General features: G+C 42.4%; 1 protein-coding gene across 1 annotated transcript in view; it reads right to left on the bottom strand.

The window, feature by feature from the left end:
- DDAH1 (dimethylarginine dimethylaminohydrolase 1) overlaps positions 1-14,668 on the bottom strand; it is a 53,301-nt gene continuing 38,633 nt past the window's right edge. Inside the window, exons 2-6 of the mRNA XM_068199903.1 lie at positions 13,094-13,193; positions 11,942-12,015; positions 11,241-11,360; positions 659-802; positions 1-423 (exon numbers count right to left, since the gene is read on the bottom strand). Coding sequence (XP_068056004.1) covers positions 307-423; positions 659-802; positions 11,241-11,360; positions 11,942-12,015; positions 13,094-13,193 — 555 coding nt within the window. The 3' untranslated portion in view covers positions 1-306. The remainder of the gene's footprint in view (positions 424-658; positions 803-11,240; positions 11,361-11,941; positions 12,016-13,093; positions 13,194-14,668) is intronic.

Below are 14,668 nucleotides of genomic sequence, written 5' to 3'. Positions count from 1 at the left end.
GTTTCATGAAATTTTCACACAGATATGTTAAATCACTAAAGCTAAGGGTTAGCCATTATAATTGTCTTCTGCTAGCCCATGGGACTAACTTACTTCAGAGTTATGTGCTCCCAACAAACCCTACATCCACCTTAATAACCATCTGCAAGGACATAATAAAAATCCATAAAGCAAAAAATCTGTAAACAAGGGTTAGTAGCACAGTGGTACAGTAGATTGTCAATAAAAACAATAAAAGTGTGGATACAGATTCGTCTACCTTGCGTGTAACATTATTGCCAGTTACAAGGGAGAGAGTCTGTAAACTCATAATTCTGAAGCTTTGTTAATAAACACAGAGCAACAGGTGAGTAACCCATCAACTTTCTCCAGTTCTGTGTTGGCTATTGGGATCAGCATGTGGTCCTTCAGCTTTTCAAATACCTGTTCAGGAAAGAAAATGTAAGGGAAAAAATCATTACACTTTACACCTCTGTTTTCCCTTTTATCTAAGTATTTACAGAACAAACAGACATGGATTTGCCAGCTGGTGCCAAGCCATCCATCACTGTTAATCAACACGAACATTCACAGTGCACGTGGCTGCTTGGCTGTGGCAGACACACACTGCAGCAAGGGAGCTGCCAGGGCCTCGCTGGCACCCCGGGGTGGCTCTCACCTTGGCACTCTCCGGGTACTCCTCGGGGGCTCGGTGCAGCAGGACGTGCCCTTTGCTGGGAATGTTTAAGTAGATGCAGTTTGCTGCAGCATCGTCAGGCACTGTCAGCTTGTCGTAGCGGTGGTCGCTCATCTGCTGCATGGTCTGCCAGGAGACAAGGTGCAGCTATTTAGATCAAACACATTAAAGAAATGGGAGAACAGAATCTTCAGAAATAGCTAATTGTGATTGCCAAGGCAGTCAAGGGCCATTTTGCTATGCAGCAAGTACAGATATTTCCTTTTATCTCTGCCTTTATGGAAGAATCTACTAAACCCAACTGAAAGAAGCAATGGAAAACCTTTGTGCGATGGCTCTTGCAAGCAGCAGGATTAAGCAGGGCACTTGGTAAGCATCCTCTGTGGGGTCTTTTCCTTAATGATTGCACACTGAGTATGCAAAACTGCTCCTGACACTGACTGAGACTATAGGTGCTCACCACCTATTAAAAAAAAGCAACCATTGTTCAGTATTTATGTAATGAGTATGAATTAAACCAAACAGGACAGGAATGGTTCCCAGTTTGGATATCTGCCCAATCTCAATTCTTTTCAAGGAGCTCCATTCTGCTTTGCAGGCAGTTACTCTTTCACTAAGCACCTGTGCTGGGGAGCAAGCAGGCACGTCTGTGCTAATCCTCGTTCCCAAGGGGACAGCACAATACCCGACTTGCAACAGGAGAGCTCCTGGGCTTCAGAAGTTTGGGTTATAAATATAAGGCTCATACACAAATGTAGACCCTGGCTGGCTGGAATTTCAGAGACAGAGACTCTCAGGACACGACAAGCATGCAACCCCATGTTTTGGATCAGATCCATTTTAGTAAGGATGGGAAAAGCCTGAAGACAAGATGCCTGACTCCCAATTGTAGCATTCCAGCTTTACATCAGCTTCAGCCTCACAGAGACCAAGAATAACACAGAACTGAACAAGGCTCAAAGTCCAAAACTTTGGTCCTACTGAAAGCCTAAGCAAATTGCACGTGTTCCCATTTCTGCCTCTGTCCACCTGTGTTCCCACATACCTTGCACATACATGCAAAATGCAAACAGAAAGAAAAGGCTTTTTCTCAGCTTAAAATACACTAATATCTTTAGAAAAACCTGGTCTTTTGTTAACAACATTTTTCAATTAAATTCCCTTCTCAGAGATTTACATCAAAGAGCAGAAAGTAGACTTCAATTTTAGGCACAGTTAAGTTTGTCATTAAGCTGCTTCCAAGGTCATTCATCTGTACTACTTCTCATTCATTAAAGAAATGTAGCTGATTTATGACAGGGTCTACACAACATACTAGGAAGCAACAAAGAACTCATGCTTGCCCACACCTATGGTAAGTAATTCCTTTATAGGTCTACATTTTTCATGTTCTAGCCTGAGTCATCCACATCCCGTGGAGAACATGAAACTCTCAACAAAGGATGCCATGCATTCTTGAGGAAGTGTTATCAGATTGTCATTTCTTGTTCCTTCTCATGTTATGAAACACTCCCAAGTTCCCAAGGACACATCTACCGCCATAAAAGGTTAATGTGTTTTTCTGGGCAAGAATCCTTGCACCTTTACTTCATTAGATGTAATTTTGTATTTTCATATGCTTAGCACAGTTTATTTTCTTTTATTATAATTTTGTTTCTGTTATGTTGCCAAGATGAGTTTTATTCTGCTTTCCTTGATGTTACAGATGTTCTGCACCTAGTGTGGCTCTTCTACCTGGTAACCAGAGTGAGCAGACATGCCCTCTACCTGCAGCTTCCCTGTTCCTTCCTATACAATGTTTTTAAGTCTTGACTAAGGAAACATTTATTAAATCTGCACTAAAATACATGTATCAGTAGAAGAAAAGCCACTATGTCTGGATTTCACTAAGCTTCCAAACAGTTGCTCTTTCTCCACTCCTTGCTGGAAACAGAATTCTGATATTGCAGGTTTTCTGTAGGAACAGCAGAAATATATTGTGAATCACTGTGAAATGCTTCCATATGAAATTATTAAAGAATTCTTAAACAGGAGAGTAAAGACAAGTCCCCCATTCATTTGTTTCTGCAAAATGCTGAAGTGGGAACCACACCAGCAAGCAGAAAAAAAGGACAAGTGGCAGGACCCTGGTGCCTCAAGGACCAGCTCTGGGGAGCCCGGGAGATGATGCCAAGCACACGTTAAAAGGATTGTTTTCAATATTAAAAAGCACACAAACGGTGGCTGCATTTGTTCAGAAACACATGAGAAAACCTGAGTGAGAAAGTGAGACAAAGCAGCACAGCACTTTGAGGACACAACTGTGATAGTGGGACTGGGATCTCAGCTAGCCAGAACAACACCACAAGAAAGCTTTTATTACTAACTGGAGGTTTGACAACACAAGATTACTCTCTTCCTCAGCTCTTAAGATAAAAAGGAAATCATATTTGCAAGCTTTCATTGCTGTTATAACTACGCCTGACTCTTGCAATAAAGTTTCAAAAACCACTTACTTGAGAGAGTGCTCAGGCAATAACACCCCAAACCTGCCCCACAGGGAGGCTCTGGATGCAGCAGAAATGCACCAATACGACACAATCAGGGCACTTTACAGACTCATGTGGTTTTCTGTATTTCTATTATGTGAAGTCATTAAGTACATGAGCCTGGCCAGATTGACTCCAGGGCAGAGAAAAGTAGATAAAAGCAAGGTCCTTTGATTGTATTTTCTATCAGATACATCCCAAAATACGATGCATTTATAGAGGGCTGGCTTTCTGTCCACAAACGTTGTACAACCAGCTATGTTAAGAGCCAGGCACTTCCCGCATGCCTAGTTTTTCTGGGAATTTTCTTCAGCCTAAAGAGGGTAATTTTCACTGCACATTCCCTCAGCCCTTAGTCATGCTTTCCTTATGTTGAAGTCATCCACATAGCCTAAAATGCCTTCTCTATAGTTTTTTCACAGTGTGTCCTCAGACAACTGAGGTAATGGATAAGCTAAATAATCCTAACTATGAAGCAGCATTATACACGAAGGAAAAAAGTGTATGCATTTTGGGTCCATTATCTCTGACAGAACTAAGGTGCCTGCATGCACTTTTAAAAGAGGCCAAGCCTAGCTACAAATGTGCCCCTCTCCATGAGGAAGGCCCCAGTCTGAGCCCTGCTGCCTACTCATTCTGGGACCTACTCACATCCAGATTGCTGCAGGACAGAGAGTGACCAAACTCACCTGCAATGCACATTTTTATCTCCAACTCCCCACAAGCAAAACCAAACGTACATTGAATGTTCCTCTTGCTAACAGGGCATTGAGCACCACACTTAAAAATGTCTGTGTGATGTTGACAGAGAAGCCCAGATTTCCAGGGTTTGATGTTTGTATTGATTAGCCACTGTTTTCCTGACTGCCAGCATTTAAAAGAAAAATCAAATCTAAGCTCAAGTGGAATGTATGTAACCCTACACCCATGGGATCATTCCCTCACCAGCTTTCAGCTATCCTTTCTTAAATCCTTCAAGTCAAAGTATTCTTAAAAGAAAACTAGTCACGTCAAACTATTTAAGATAATTCTTCTATCCCACCTCTTTTCTTCCTTTCCAAGCACATTAAACTTTAGCCCATTTGACACTGATGCTTAAGCAACCTTTGGCCTGGGTTCCAAGAGAATGAAAGGTGTGAGAAGAATTAAAGTACATCAAGGTTTCACCTACAATGACAAAAATGAAGTATTTTTGTGGAGCAGGGCAACTAAAACTGTAATAACAGCAATAGGCAGTCACATGGCCCCAGGCTAGATGGGAGTTTGGATGGTCAACATGCTTCTTTTCTCCTTGGAGGAAAGACCACTTGTCTGGGAACAATGTCGGGCTATGCCGGTAGGCAGCAAGGGCAAAAGATAAGGACAGGCATCTGGCCAGTCTACTGCTATCTGGAGGGACAGCTGAGAAAGGCAAATTAGTGCTTGCTACCTGGAGAATACTGCTGATTGCCAAATCTGCTTTTTAAAAATTCTTGCAGCACCCAGAAGAGCTTCTTTTTTTAGTGCTGCATGATAGGCTGTCTCCAATCTCAGGTGAGAAGTGATGGTACCCATTTTGCATCCCAAGATAGGGAGTGAAGGTGACCAAGATTTGGTGCATGGTTTCCAGGAACCTCAACTCATCAGCTGTCATACAGAGTGATACCAGCTCAGCACTGTCCCAGGCCCAGGAGTCTGCCCAGTTTGCTTTTGAACATGTAGCAAGGTAGCTACAGAATTCAGACAGGTACTGTGCAAGGAAGCTTTTTTTTTTTTTTTTTTTTTAATTTGCTCCTTTAGAGTTTACATACGTTTAGAGCTCCCCAGATTCTTGCACTGGAAGACACAGTGAACAACTGATCCCCAGTCACCTTTTCCACATAATTACTGACTTCTTAGGCATCTATGATCCTATCTTAGTTGTCTTTTTTCCAAGTTATGGCTTGCTTAGTTTGTCTCCTTAGGTAAGCTGTCCAGGCATCTGTCAGTCCTTATGGAACTTCTCTGAATCCTTCCAGTTATACTTCACCGTTTTTTGAAATAGAGGGCCTATGCATGCAAAGTGCACACAACAGACCACATGCAGATGCACCACAGCTTTATCAGGGGCAAAATTGTGTTCTCCATTTGGTTTTCAGCTGAGCTAGAAACTTCAACAAGCTCAGGATCTCGTTTCTGCAGTAATGATCAGTCAGAGCACATTATTTCATGTGATGCTCTGAATAACATCACAGTGACATTCAGAATTGACATTCTCTCTTGTCCCGGCTGTACATCACTTTACACTGAAACCAAAATTCATTCACTGATTTATTGCCCTGACTGTCCTTTGAGTTTCTTCCTCATTTCTTCATATTTAGAGAAACAATTGGCACTGGAGAGAGAAAGCAGCAGCCTTTGGGTTCAACGCAAGAAAGTGCAGGACACAGTGGAGCTGATGAGCTGTGCCCCAATGCCGTGTGCCTCCTACAGGGACTCAGCAGCTTCTCAGAGTTTCCTTCAAACAAAGCAGTAACCATGAAACACTTGGCTAGGCTGGCCAGAGGCGACAGAAGAGCAGAGCTGGAAAAGCCCGCGACCTTGCTGGAATGTCAAGATCTATCAGGAGTGTACCCTCTGACGTGCAGACAAACAGAAGAGACAACAGTGTAGTAGACTCAGTAAGGAAGGGGCCATCACAGCCACTGTGAGCAGCATAAATCAAAGGAGAATCATCTAAGCTTTCTTGTCAGGCACCGAGAAGTCTGACAGAGATACAGGACAGCACAGGCCTACAGATGCAAGCTACACTGAAGATCGCTTTGAAGCCAGCAGTGCCCCGGTCTGCCATGGTCAGTACTCCAGATTTCTTAGTCCATCCACAGCCAAAGTGTTGCTTTAATTTCTGCCTAACACCCACAGTCTCAGCAGCTGGGCTTTGGGCTTTGCCTCCCTGCTGCACCCTCTCAGTCATGTTTTCCAGAAGGAAGAACTTTTTTAAGCAACCTCTCCCACCCTGCTCCTGCTTTTCCTGGCGCAGACGCCTTTTGCATCACCACAGATGTGATGGACACTGAGTGTCATTCGTGTGCACACCTGCACTGCTCTGCCCCTCTGAGCCACCATCCCTCATGGCCAACTGTCACCTGCCTGCCAGCTCTGCCAAGGACCACTGCAAAGGGAAACCATGACCTGAGAAGAGAAAAGGAAGCGGATTACGTGGGCTGTTGTTTTCAGTTGAGAAGGCAGGAGCACGAACATCCTGTCGTTTGGAACAGGAACTCAGGGAGAGAGTAGTCGAAGGGAAAAAAAGAAGCGAAGGAATAGAAACATGAGTCCCCATTTACGCAAAGCAAATGACATCTTCTCAGGCAGCCTCTGACCCAGCTCCTGTGGCTGACAGCCTTACTTTTGAGGAAAAACATGTACTGAAAGGGACACTTTCCTCACCCTTTAAAAACAAACAAAACTGATTAATACAGTAATCTCTAGTATATAAATATATACTTTTGAGTCTTTATCTCCGAAAGATTCTTCTGCACATATGCAAACTGAACAGCACTAACACTCAGGTAAGTGCAGTGGCTATTACATCATCTAAAATTAATTCAAAGTAAAACACAATGAGCTGACTTTTTAAGGTAGGAGGTCATCTGGCACTCAGTGAAGACCTACATCCTCTGAGATGATATGTACCCATAATTCTTAGAGTAATGAAGAATCAGAAGGAGATAAAGGAAAGTAAATAGAATTTTATAAGTTGATTAATTTACTGATTGTTTATAAATGGATTAATTTTCCTATCTACAAGGCTGAGAGAAGCAAAGTCTCATTTTTTAATGTCTAGCTTTAAGGGGAAACTTTTTTGTATTTCTTCTCAACACTTCTTTGTATTTCACTAACCTTTCTTTGTTCCCACATTACAAAAAAAAGTCAGCATTCATCTGCACTTTCTGCTAATTCCCTACCTGATGTCATTTTCTTTGGGTTATTAATATTAGTAATGATTTCCACAGCAACCCATTGTGATAGCATAAATAGAGGATTATGACTTCATGTGGGGAATAAGCAGAGGCACAAATGATGAATTCTTAAGGAAGAAGAGATAATGTTTTCATGCAAACTTGTGTATTACTAGAAAAGACAGTTGCTATACAGACAATAGGAAAAGCAGATTTAGCTGAGCCTTTTCCTGCTGCATGGCAGTACAGGCTGTTTTCCAAGAACACCAGAGAGATGAAGTTCTCCCTTAGGTGTCTGGAGGCACTTCTGTGGCAGAGCTGGGAACCCCTCTGCTTTATCCAGGCACTATAACCCTCCTGTCATGCAGGGAAACAGTACACAGCTCTTCAAAAGCTGGCACACTGCAGAGACTTCAGTTACACAAGATGGAGTAAGAACAAAAGGCATTTAATCAAAGGAACGGGGGCAACTGCCAATGCAAGAACAACTCCTTGTGCTCAAGTCTTTAAAAGCTCTGCTCTGATCGTAGCTTGGATACAGACCAAGGGCACAGTTACCCAAAAGAGACTCCCTTCTATATCATCCTTAAGATATGGTTTTGATAAGCCTCCCTTGACCACTGTCAAAACAGCTGCATTAGCAGTAGCGTCCTCCAGGGAATAATTTAGGGGAAGAATGAGCAGCTTCACTCCCAACAGAAGATATTGAATGAGAGAGTCAAGAACAAGGCATGACAATCATGTCCAAGCTTTTATTGAAAGCAGAAGGAAAAAAGAAAGGTATATTGCTAAAGTCGTGGCATTACACTATTGCAGATTTTCCAACAGAGTCCTGACCATAAAGAAATCCCATTGAATAATGAGGCTGGACTCCAAGATACCAAGGACCAGCACCAGATGTGACCACTGCTCTGGGTCCTGCTAGAACAAGTCTGTGAGGGGACATGAGAGGTTACATCATCACCTGCTCTGCCTTGAACCCTGACTGGCAATGTCACCTAGTCCTGACATCTGCCACTGCCACACTGCCTCTGTAATTAGCATACACTCCTCTCAAATGACCAACTGAAATCCCAGATTTTCCACATACCACTCTGTTATTCCAGATCTCAGAGGAAATATGCCAGACTCAGCTGACTGCAGGGCTGAGCTCAGGCCATATGGTGGGATGAGTGCCCTCCCTTCCAAGATCCATCAGCGACCCCCACGCACCCTGCATTACCCCAGATCAGTGGATTCACACCAAGTCTTTCTCTACCAGTCCTCTGGGGAGACCCCAGGGCTGGTGCGTTGGTCAATGCCTGGTATCAGAGCCTACCCAAAGGACAGACCCATTTCTCAACAGTGAGAGAACAACTCCATTAGTAGGAACTTGCCACAGATACAACCCACACTACTTGCAAGGGAATAGCTAAGCTTGTCAAAGCCGGGAGCAACATGTGCGACCCTCAGATGCTTTGGGATTACTACAGAGTTATCCAAAGGGTGACAGAGATGGTCTGATCAAGGACTGTGTCCACAATCTTCTGCTGCTGTCCAAGTCTTCACTCATCACAAAGTGGAGGGAAACTGTGCTCTGTATCAACCAATACAAACAGTCACAAATGTGGCTTTTCTGGATTTAGTATAGAGCAAGAGAATACAGAAAGGAGTGTGCAACAGATGCTGTGTCACAGTTCCCATCGTCACCGTGCCTAGCTTTTGCCTTTGCTGCTGGAACCTGAACTGGATTATGTCCTGGGCTAGTTCCTGCTCTTCTGCTGTCCCAGCAAGACCCCAGGGCTCTGTCCCTTGTTGGGGAAAAAGCAGTGCAGAGTGCTCACCTGCAACACTGCCACATCAACTCCCCACACTGGGACTGGCACTGTCACAGCCCAAATCTGTCCTCAGTCACGTTCACAGTAAAGGTCAGCAACTCTGGCAGTGCATGATCAGAGCCCAAAGGTGACATGTTTACAGGAAATCCTGGCCTCACTGAGGGAACTGAAAAGTAATCCCAGGCTTCAGCGTCTCAACAGCCATGGCTGATGTTCAAATGTGGAATTACATGTATGGAATTATAAACAGGTTTAACTACAAAAAGGAATTAAATGCATGCTGAAAACAGCAGAGGGAAGTTAAAGTTTCAGATGTGATAGTCACCAGAGGCCCCAGTACTTTCTGCACTTAATCTCTTTCTTTCACCAAGTTTCTTCAAGTGCCACTTTTTATCTGCAGTCCAAATAAATACACTCCACTTGCCAAAACCTGAAGAGGATTTAATGGTTAAAATGTCATTTCTGATTTATTATCTACTTCTAGCATGTGGTCTATTATCCTAAACTCTGTGGATTAATTTCCCAGCTCACTTGCAGAGCTTTACATTACACATACTGCACTGAACTCACGATCAATTGCACTTGGCCATATGTGAGCACCAGATGCAATTTCTTTTTCTATTTTTAAAGTATTGTAAGGATACATAAGTTGCACCAGTAAGAACAGTCAAGAAAAATCTCTATTTCAAACAAGAATGTAAGCAGCTAAATCCTGTTTTAAATGTAAAACGTTAGTGTAGCACAATGTAGCAGTTCACTAGTAGCAGTTGCCTAATGTGACACCTGAAAACAACTCAATTACCAGAAATGGTTAAAGACAGCTCAGTCATCTTGCTTGTAGGATTGCATTTCCAGTCACAAAAAATGACAACATGAAGGAGGAGTTTAAAATACCAAGCTGTTACAATAAAGGAGTGGCATGCTGGGCTGTGCCAGGCAACAGACTCAGCAGGAGCTCAGGGGACTCTGCTGGGTAACAGGAGAACAGCTGACAGCACGGCTACAGCTCAGCTGATCTGCTGAAATCCAAGGAGCAGCTTTTAATTCCAAGTGTCAGTTCCTCCAAGATCCTCTTGCACTTGCATTTCCACAAGACTGCAAGAATTTGATTGCCAACTGAACTTTTTTTGCTTTGGTGGCAAGAAAACAAATACAAAGACATTGTCAAAAAGCAAGAATTCAAATGTTAGGGGAAGCTGGTGATCAGCAGCACTGCAAATGCCATAATTTCCAAGACAGACAATTTACCCATTTGTTTGCCAATAATTTCTCAAAAGAGATTTAGACTCCTGGACAAACAGCCAGATCCAAGTCACTGGAACATGTTCTGGGTGACTCCATGTGCTGCTGTGACATGGCTGCCTGATGTAACCTGTCAGCTCTCTAGGAGCATGAGAAGAGCACATGCCATGGGACAAAACCCTGCTCCAGCCCAGACTCCCTAACCTCAGCTGGCAGGGTGTGAGCAAACATTATCCTCAGACACATGCAAATGTGCTGCTAAATGTCCAGTGCAGAGAAACACACTGAAAACTGACAGTTGATTTATTTTTAAGAATATATCCACCAACAATCAGAGACTGCTAGATTATTTTGTTAATTATCATGTTCTTTTAAAAATGTATCTGCTTATTACTTTACCTTGATTAATGCTGGTGTTTCCTTGATGGGTAGTTACCAGCAATATTTGATCAAGTTAGACAAAAAATGGTTTTGGTTACAATAGCTAAACTGATGCACTGCAACATAATTAGCCAAGCTGTGCAGAAGGGTTTAATCAAACTGATGAGTTCTCAGATTAGCCCTGGCTCAAATTCAAATTGCAGCACTGAGCAACCAGTATTGTAGTTGAATTTTGCTCATGTTTATAAACACTCTATACAAGTTTAGGGGCTCTTCCTCCTTCTTTATGATAGAACATTTACTTCCCCCCTGTGAATTCTAAAAGACAAGTTTCCTCATGGCAACATCTGAAGTAAATATCTCCACTGGTCTGATTATATCTCCTTCCCTTTTAACACCAAATTATCAGATTTTTTGTCTAAAAAGCTGTAAATAATAACCTGTATATTCTGTTTATTTCCTCAAGATAACTGAAGTTAAATCAACATCACCATTCTCTTGCCTGATATAGACATTCTTTATGGTTTGCACACGCAGGAGGCCCTAACATGAAGTCGTTGCTTCCTCTTTCACTGATCTATATGTATTTTAAAATTCCAGCATCCTTAAGCAGATATTTTTAAAAGATCAGAAAGAGATAGATATGCTGTTTAGAATGTTTTCTTAGGTGCTTTACCTTGAGGGCTTTCTGTGCAGCTTCACTTGATCCAATAGCAATCAAGTTTGGTCCAGCCATGCTGCAAAAGCTCTTCAGATGCAAAGAATCATGAACAGGGACTGTGGAGACAGCATAATCCTGTATGGGAGTAAAGAAGATGTTATAAATATTTTTAAAGTGTCCTAGTTCCATAATTATATGGAGACATTCCATAATTTTACTCTCTGCAAATTATCAACCCCAGGGCACAGTGTCAACTTAAGTATGACACTCTCCTCTAGACCAGCCTGTCTTGTCTGGAAACTAGCATAAAATCCAGAACATGTTTCAAATAGTACTATTGTTGCAGCCATAAAGAAATTCATTAAAATGCTTAATTAAACAGTAGGTACATAAAACCTCTCCAGGAACCAGCAATAACAACACAGGGCTGATACATGAGAACATGAAGAACTTGAGTGTTTATGTGCTCTCAAAAAATAACAGCCTCCCACTATCCAACTGATTTTTATGCAGCAATCTCACATTTCAGATCCAACTTCAGCATCCATCACTGTACAGGATGCTCAAACATTTCAGCAACTTGTACCTTTGGGGTTTTTTAAATTAGGTCTTAAATAAAGTACATGAGTATGACAAACATCTTGGCCAGTACAATTGTTCAATTAGTTCAGTGAATGACAGCTTTTATTTCCTGTGGCATGAAGGAATCTACAAACCTTAAATGTGTCAGCCAGAATTTCTGCACCACGTTGATTTGTCCGCCTGGAAAGACCTACGAAAAATTCTCTGCCTGGAATGAAAAAGGAGACTAGCTTTAGAGACATTCTGAAGCAATCTTTCAAGGATTTTCATGTTCTATGTTTCTTTTCTCAAGCTGAATATTTAAACTGAAAATTCAACATAGAAGAAAGGCAACCTGCAATTGTGAGCTGATGATCTAAAGCAATTAATCTTCTGCCAGAAGACATATTTAACCAGAAGCATAAATAGCTTCCTCTTCTAAATCTTTCCAGTGGTCACTGGGTCAGGAAAGACAACAGCTGGGCTGGATTAGTACACCACTGATTGACCATTTCCCTCTCCCTTTGAGATTTCCTCTAGTCTCAAGGCAGATCTGCAGTCATCAGCATCCTCCAGCACCAGAGAAAATCGGTGCTGAATCTGCAGTGCCTTAGGAAGGCCTCCCTTCCTGGTCTGCCTCTGTAGGAGACCCTTCTTTCCCTGTGGTGCTCTAAGGCAGGCAGCCAGTCTCCTGTGATGCTGATCAAAACAAACAGGCTTATTCAGCACAGGCAGGGAGCAGCCCTGTGTGCAGCTGATGTGAGAAAATGCCTAGTGGGTTTAATGGCATAAAAAACACAGGCAGTATCTTCATCTTTGAAGTCAATCATGCATGTTAGGCTCATGACATCTGACAGGCAACTCCACCACATCCTTGATAAACTAAAAATGCAATTTTGCATTTAATTCATTGAACTAGTGACAATTGTCTGCATCAAGCTTTCACAAGTCCTGAAAATGAGTCTGGTGAATGTCAGCTGCTCGTAATAAGAAATATGAAACAACCCCAGACAGCTGACTACTGAAAGCATTTTTCTTATTGGCACTTTACAAGCTAAAATAAAATCTGCATGCACAGTGCTGTTCTTTGCAGTGTGTGTTCTACTACTCCATTTATTCAGGTATTAGGCAGGACATTGAGGGCTGCACTGAGTACTCACCTCTCAGCAACCTTTGTGACATTTAGCAAACAACAGATTCAGCAAACCACAGGAATGACATTTCATTATGCTGGTATCAGACAACGTGCAGTCTTTAGGGCAGTCAGAACATGTAAATAGAAAATTCACTACCTGTAATTATTATACCTGTAAATAATACATCTCCACCATCCAAGGTTGCGTTTTCATCCACCATCTCAACTATATTAAGGTTGAGACTTTCTAGTACTCTCTTCATGGCTTCAACCTGTTTAAAAGAAAGTTATTAAGGACATATTGTACTGTTGAAAATTTCTTTTAAAACCTGCCAGAAATACATAATTATTAAGAATTAAAGCCCTTTAACACCTCTTTAGCAAGATGGATGACAGGGTCCTTTGTGGCCCTGCCCATCACAGTTCACCACCTGCCTTCAGAGGTCTCTGTGGTCTGGGGGGGATGGGTTGGCAAGTGGCAGAGATCAGGCTCTTGTCTTTGCAGAGCAGCCATGCAGCATTCAGGAGGCACAGACAAGGGGTCCAAAGCACAAGTCCAGTCCCTCTGCACAGTAATATCCTCTTGCAAACCTTGTTCCTCGGATTTGGGCCAGAAAAATCACCAGCAGAGTGTCGCCCTGATTTCTTAAGATTTTCTAAAGCCCTCTGAATTTACATTCTTGTAGAAAATTTTCTCACACAACTTTCTGTAAACAACCTATTGTTTTGCATTCTTTCATAGAGGCAGAGAAATTTGATAGACTGGTAGTTTGTCCAGTGTCGTTGGAGAGGTAACACATTCACCTTCCAATCCACTGGCACCTTTTAAAAACTATAAATAATTAGAGTCAGAAAAAATAAATTAATCTCTTCATAGTAACCAAAACTGTGGTACGTCGTTTTTCCTTGTGTCCTCTAGTAAGAGCAGAGGAGTGAGGTTCTTTCCTTCCACTCTGCTCAGACACAAGAGGTAGTTCTGCCAGCCATGGAGAGGGCAGCTCTACTGCAAGCCCCTCTTCAGCCCGCAGGAAAAAACAAATCCCCTAGTCAGTAAACGTTCAAATTCCTTATGGCTTTGCAATTTTACTAGGCACTAGTTCTTGCATGTTTGAACTACCCTGCTTCAGAATTACAAGACATTTCATCCTTATACATTGTGTGGCTTACTGCTTGCTGTGGAGAGCCACAGGCTGGAAGTCAGAGCCTGTTTCCTGCTGAAAGAAGCTTGTATTAGGAGCAGGGAATGCACCTTCAGTAGGTTCCTTCTTTCCCAGTAAGGGCTGCTGAGGATGCCTAAAGCAGAATCTGTTGCTATAGAGGCTCATATCACTTGCCATCCAGAACAGGGGCTATGTTCAAACAACATCACTGTGGCGCCTTGTAAGCCAAAAGAAGGACCTACACACAACCAACCACTCACCAAAAGCATAAACCTAAAACTTGCAGAATGTCAATAAAAATAAGAGCTCATCCACAGAAACCTGTGAACTTGATCCCACATGGCAGCATCCTCACGTTCAATGAAACTTCCTCACCATGGTCAGCTAGAGGTGCCCCGAACACATTAATAAACACAGAAAGTGCAGTGAACTCCTTTTATATTTTTGCATGTCCCACAGGTCACTCATCTATTTAAAGTGCTAAACTAAGCATTTCTAGGAAAAAACACATGAAGCTAAAACAAGTGACACCATATGAGTCTTACAGCACTATACAACAACAGAGGCAATTCTACCAGCCCTACTCC

The sequence above is a fragment of the Anomalospiza imberbis genome, chromosome 9 (assembly GCF_031753505.1).
Source record: "Anomalospiza imberbis isolate Cuckoo-Finch-1a 21T00152 chromosome 9, ASM3175350v1, whole genome shotgun sequence".
NCBI classification, from domain to species: domain Eukaryota; kingdom Metazoa; phylum Chordata; class Aves; order Passeriformes; family Viduidae; genus Anomalospiza; species Anomalospiza imberbis.
This window is presented reverse-complemented; position numbering and strand designations above follow the sequence as displayed.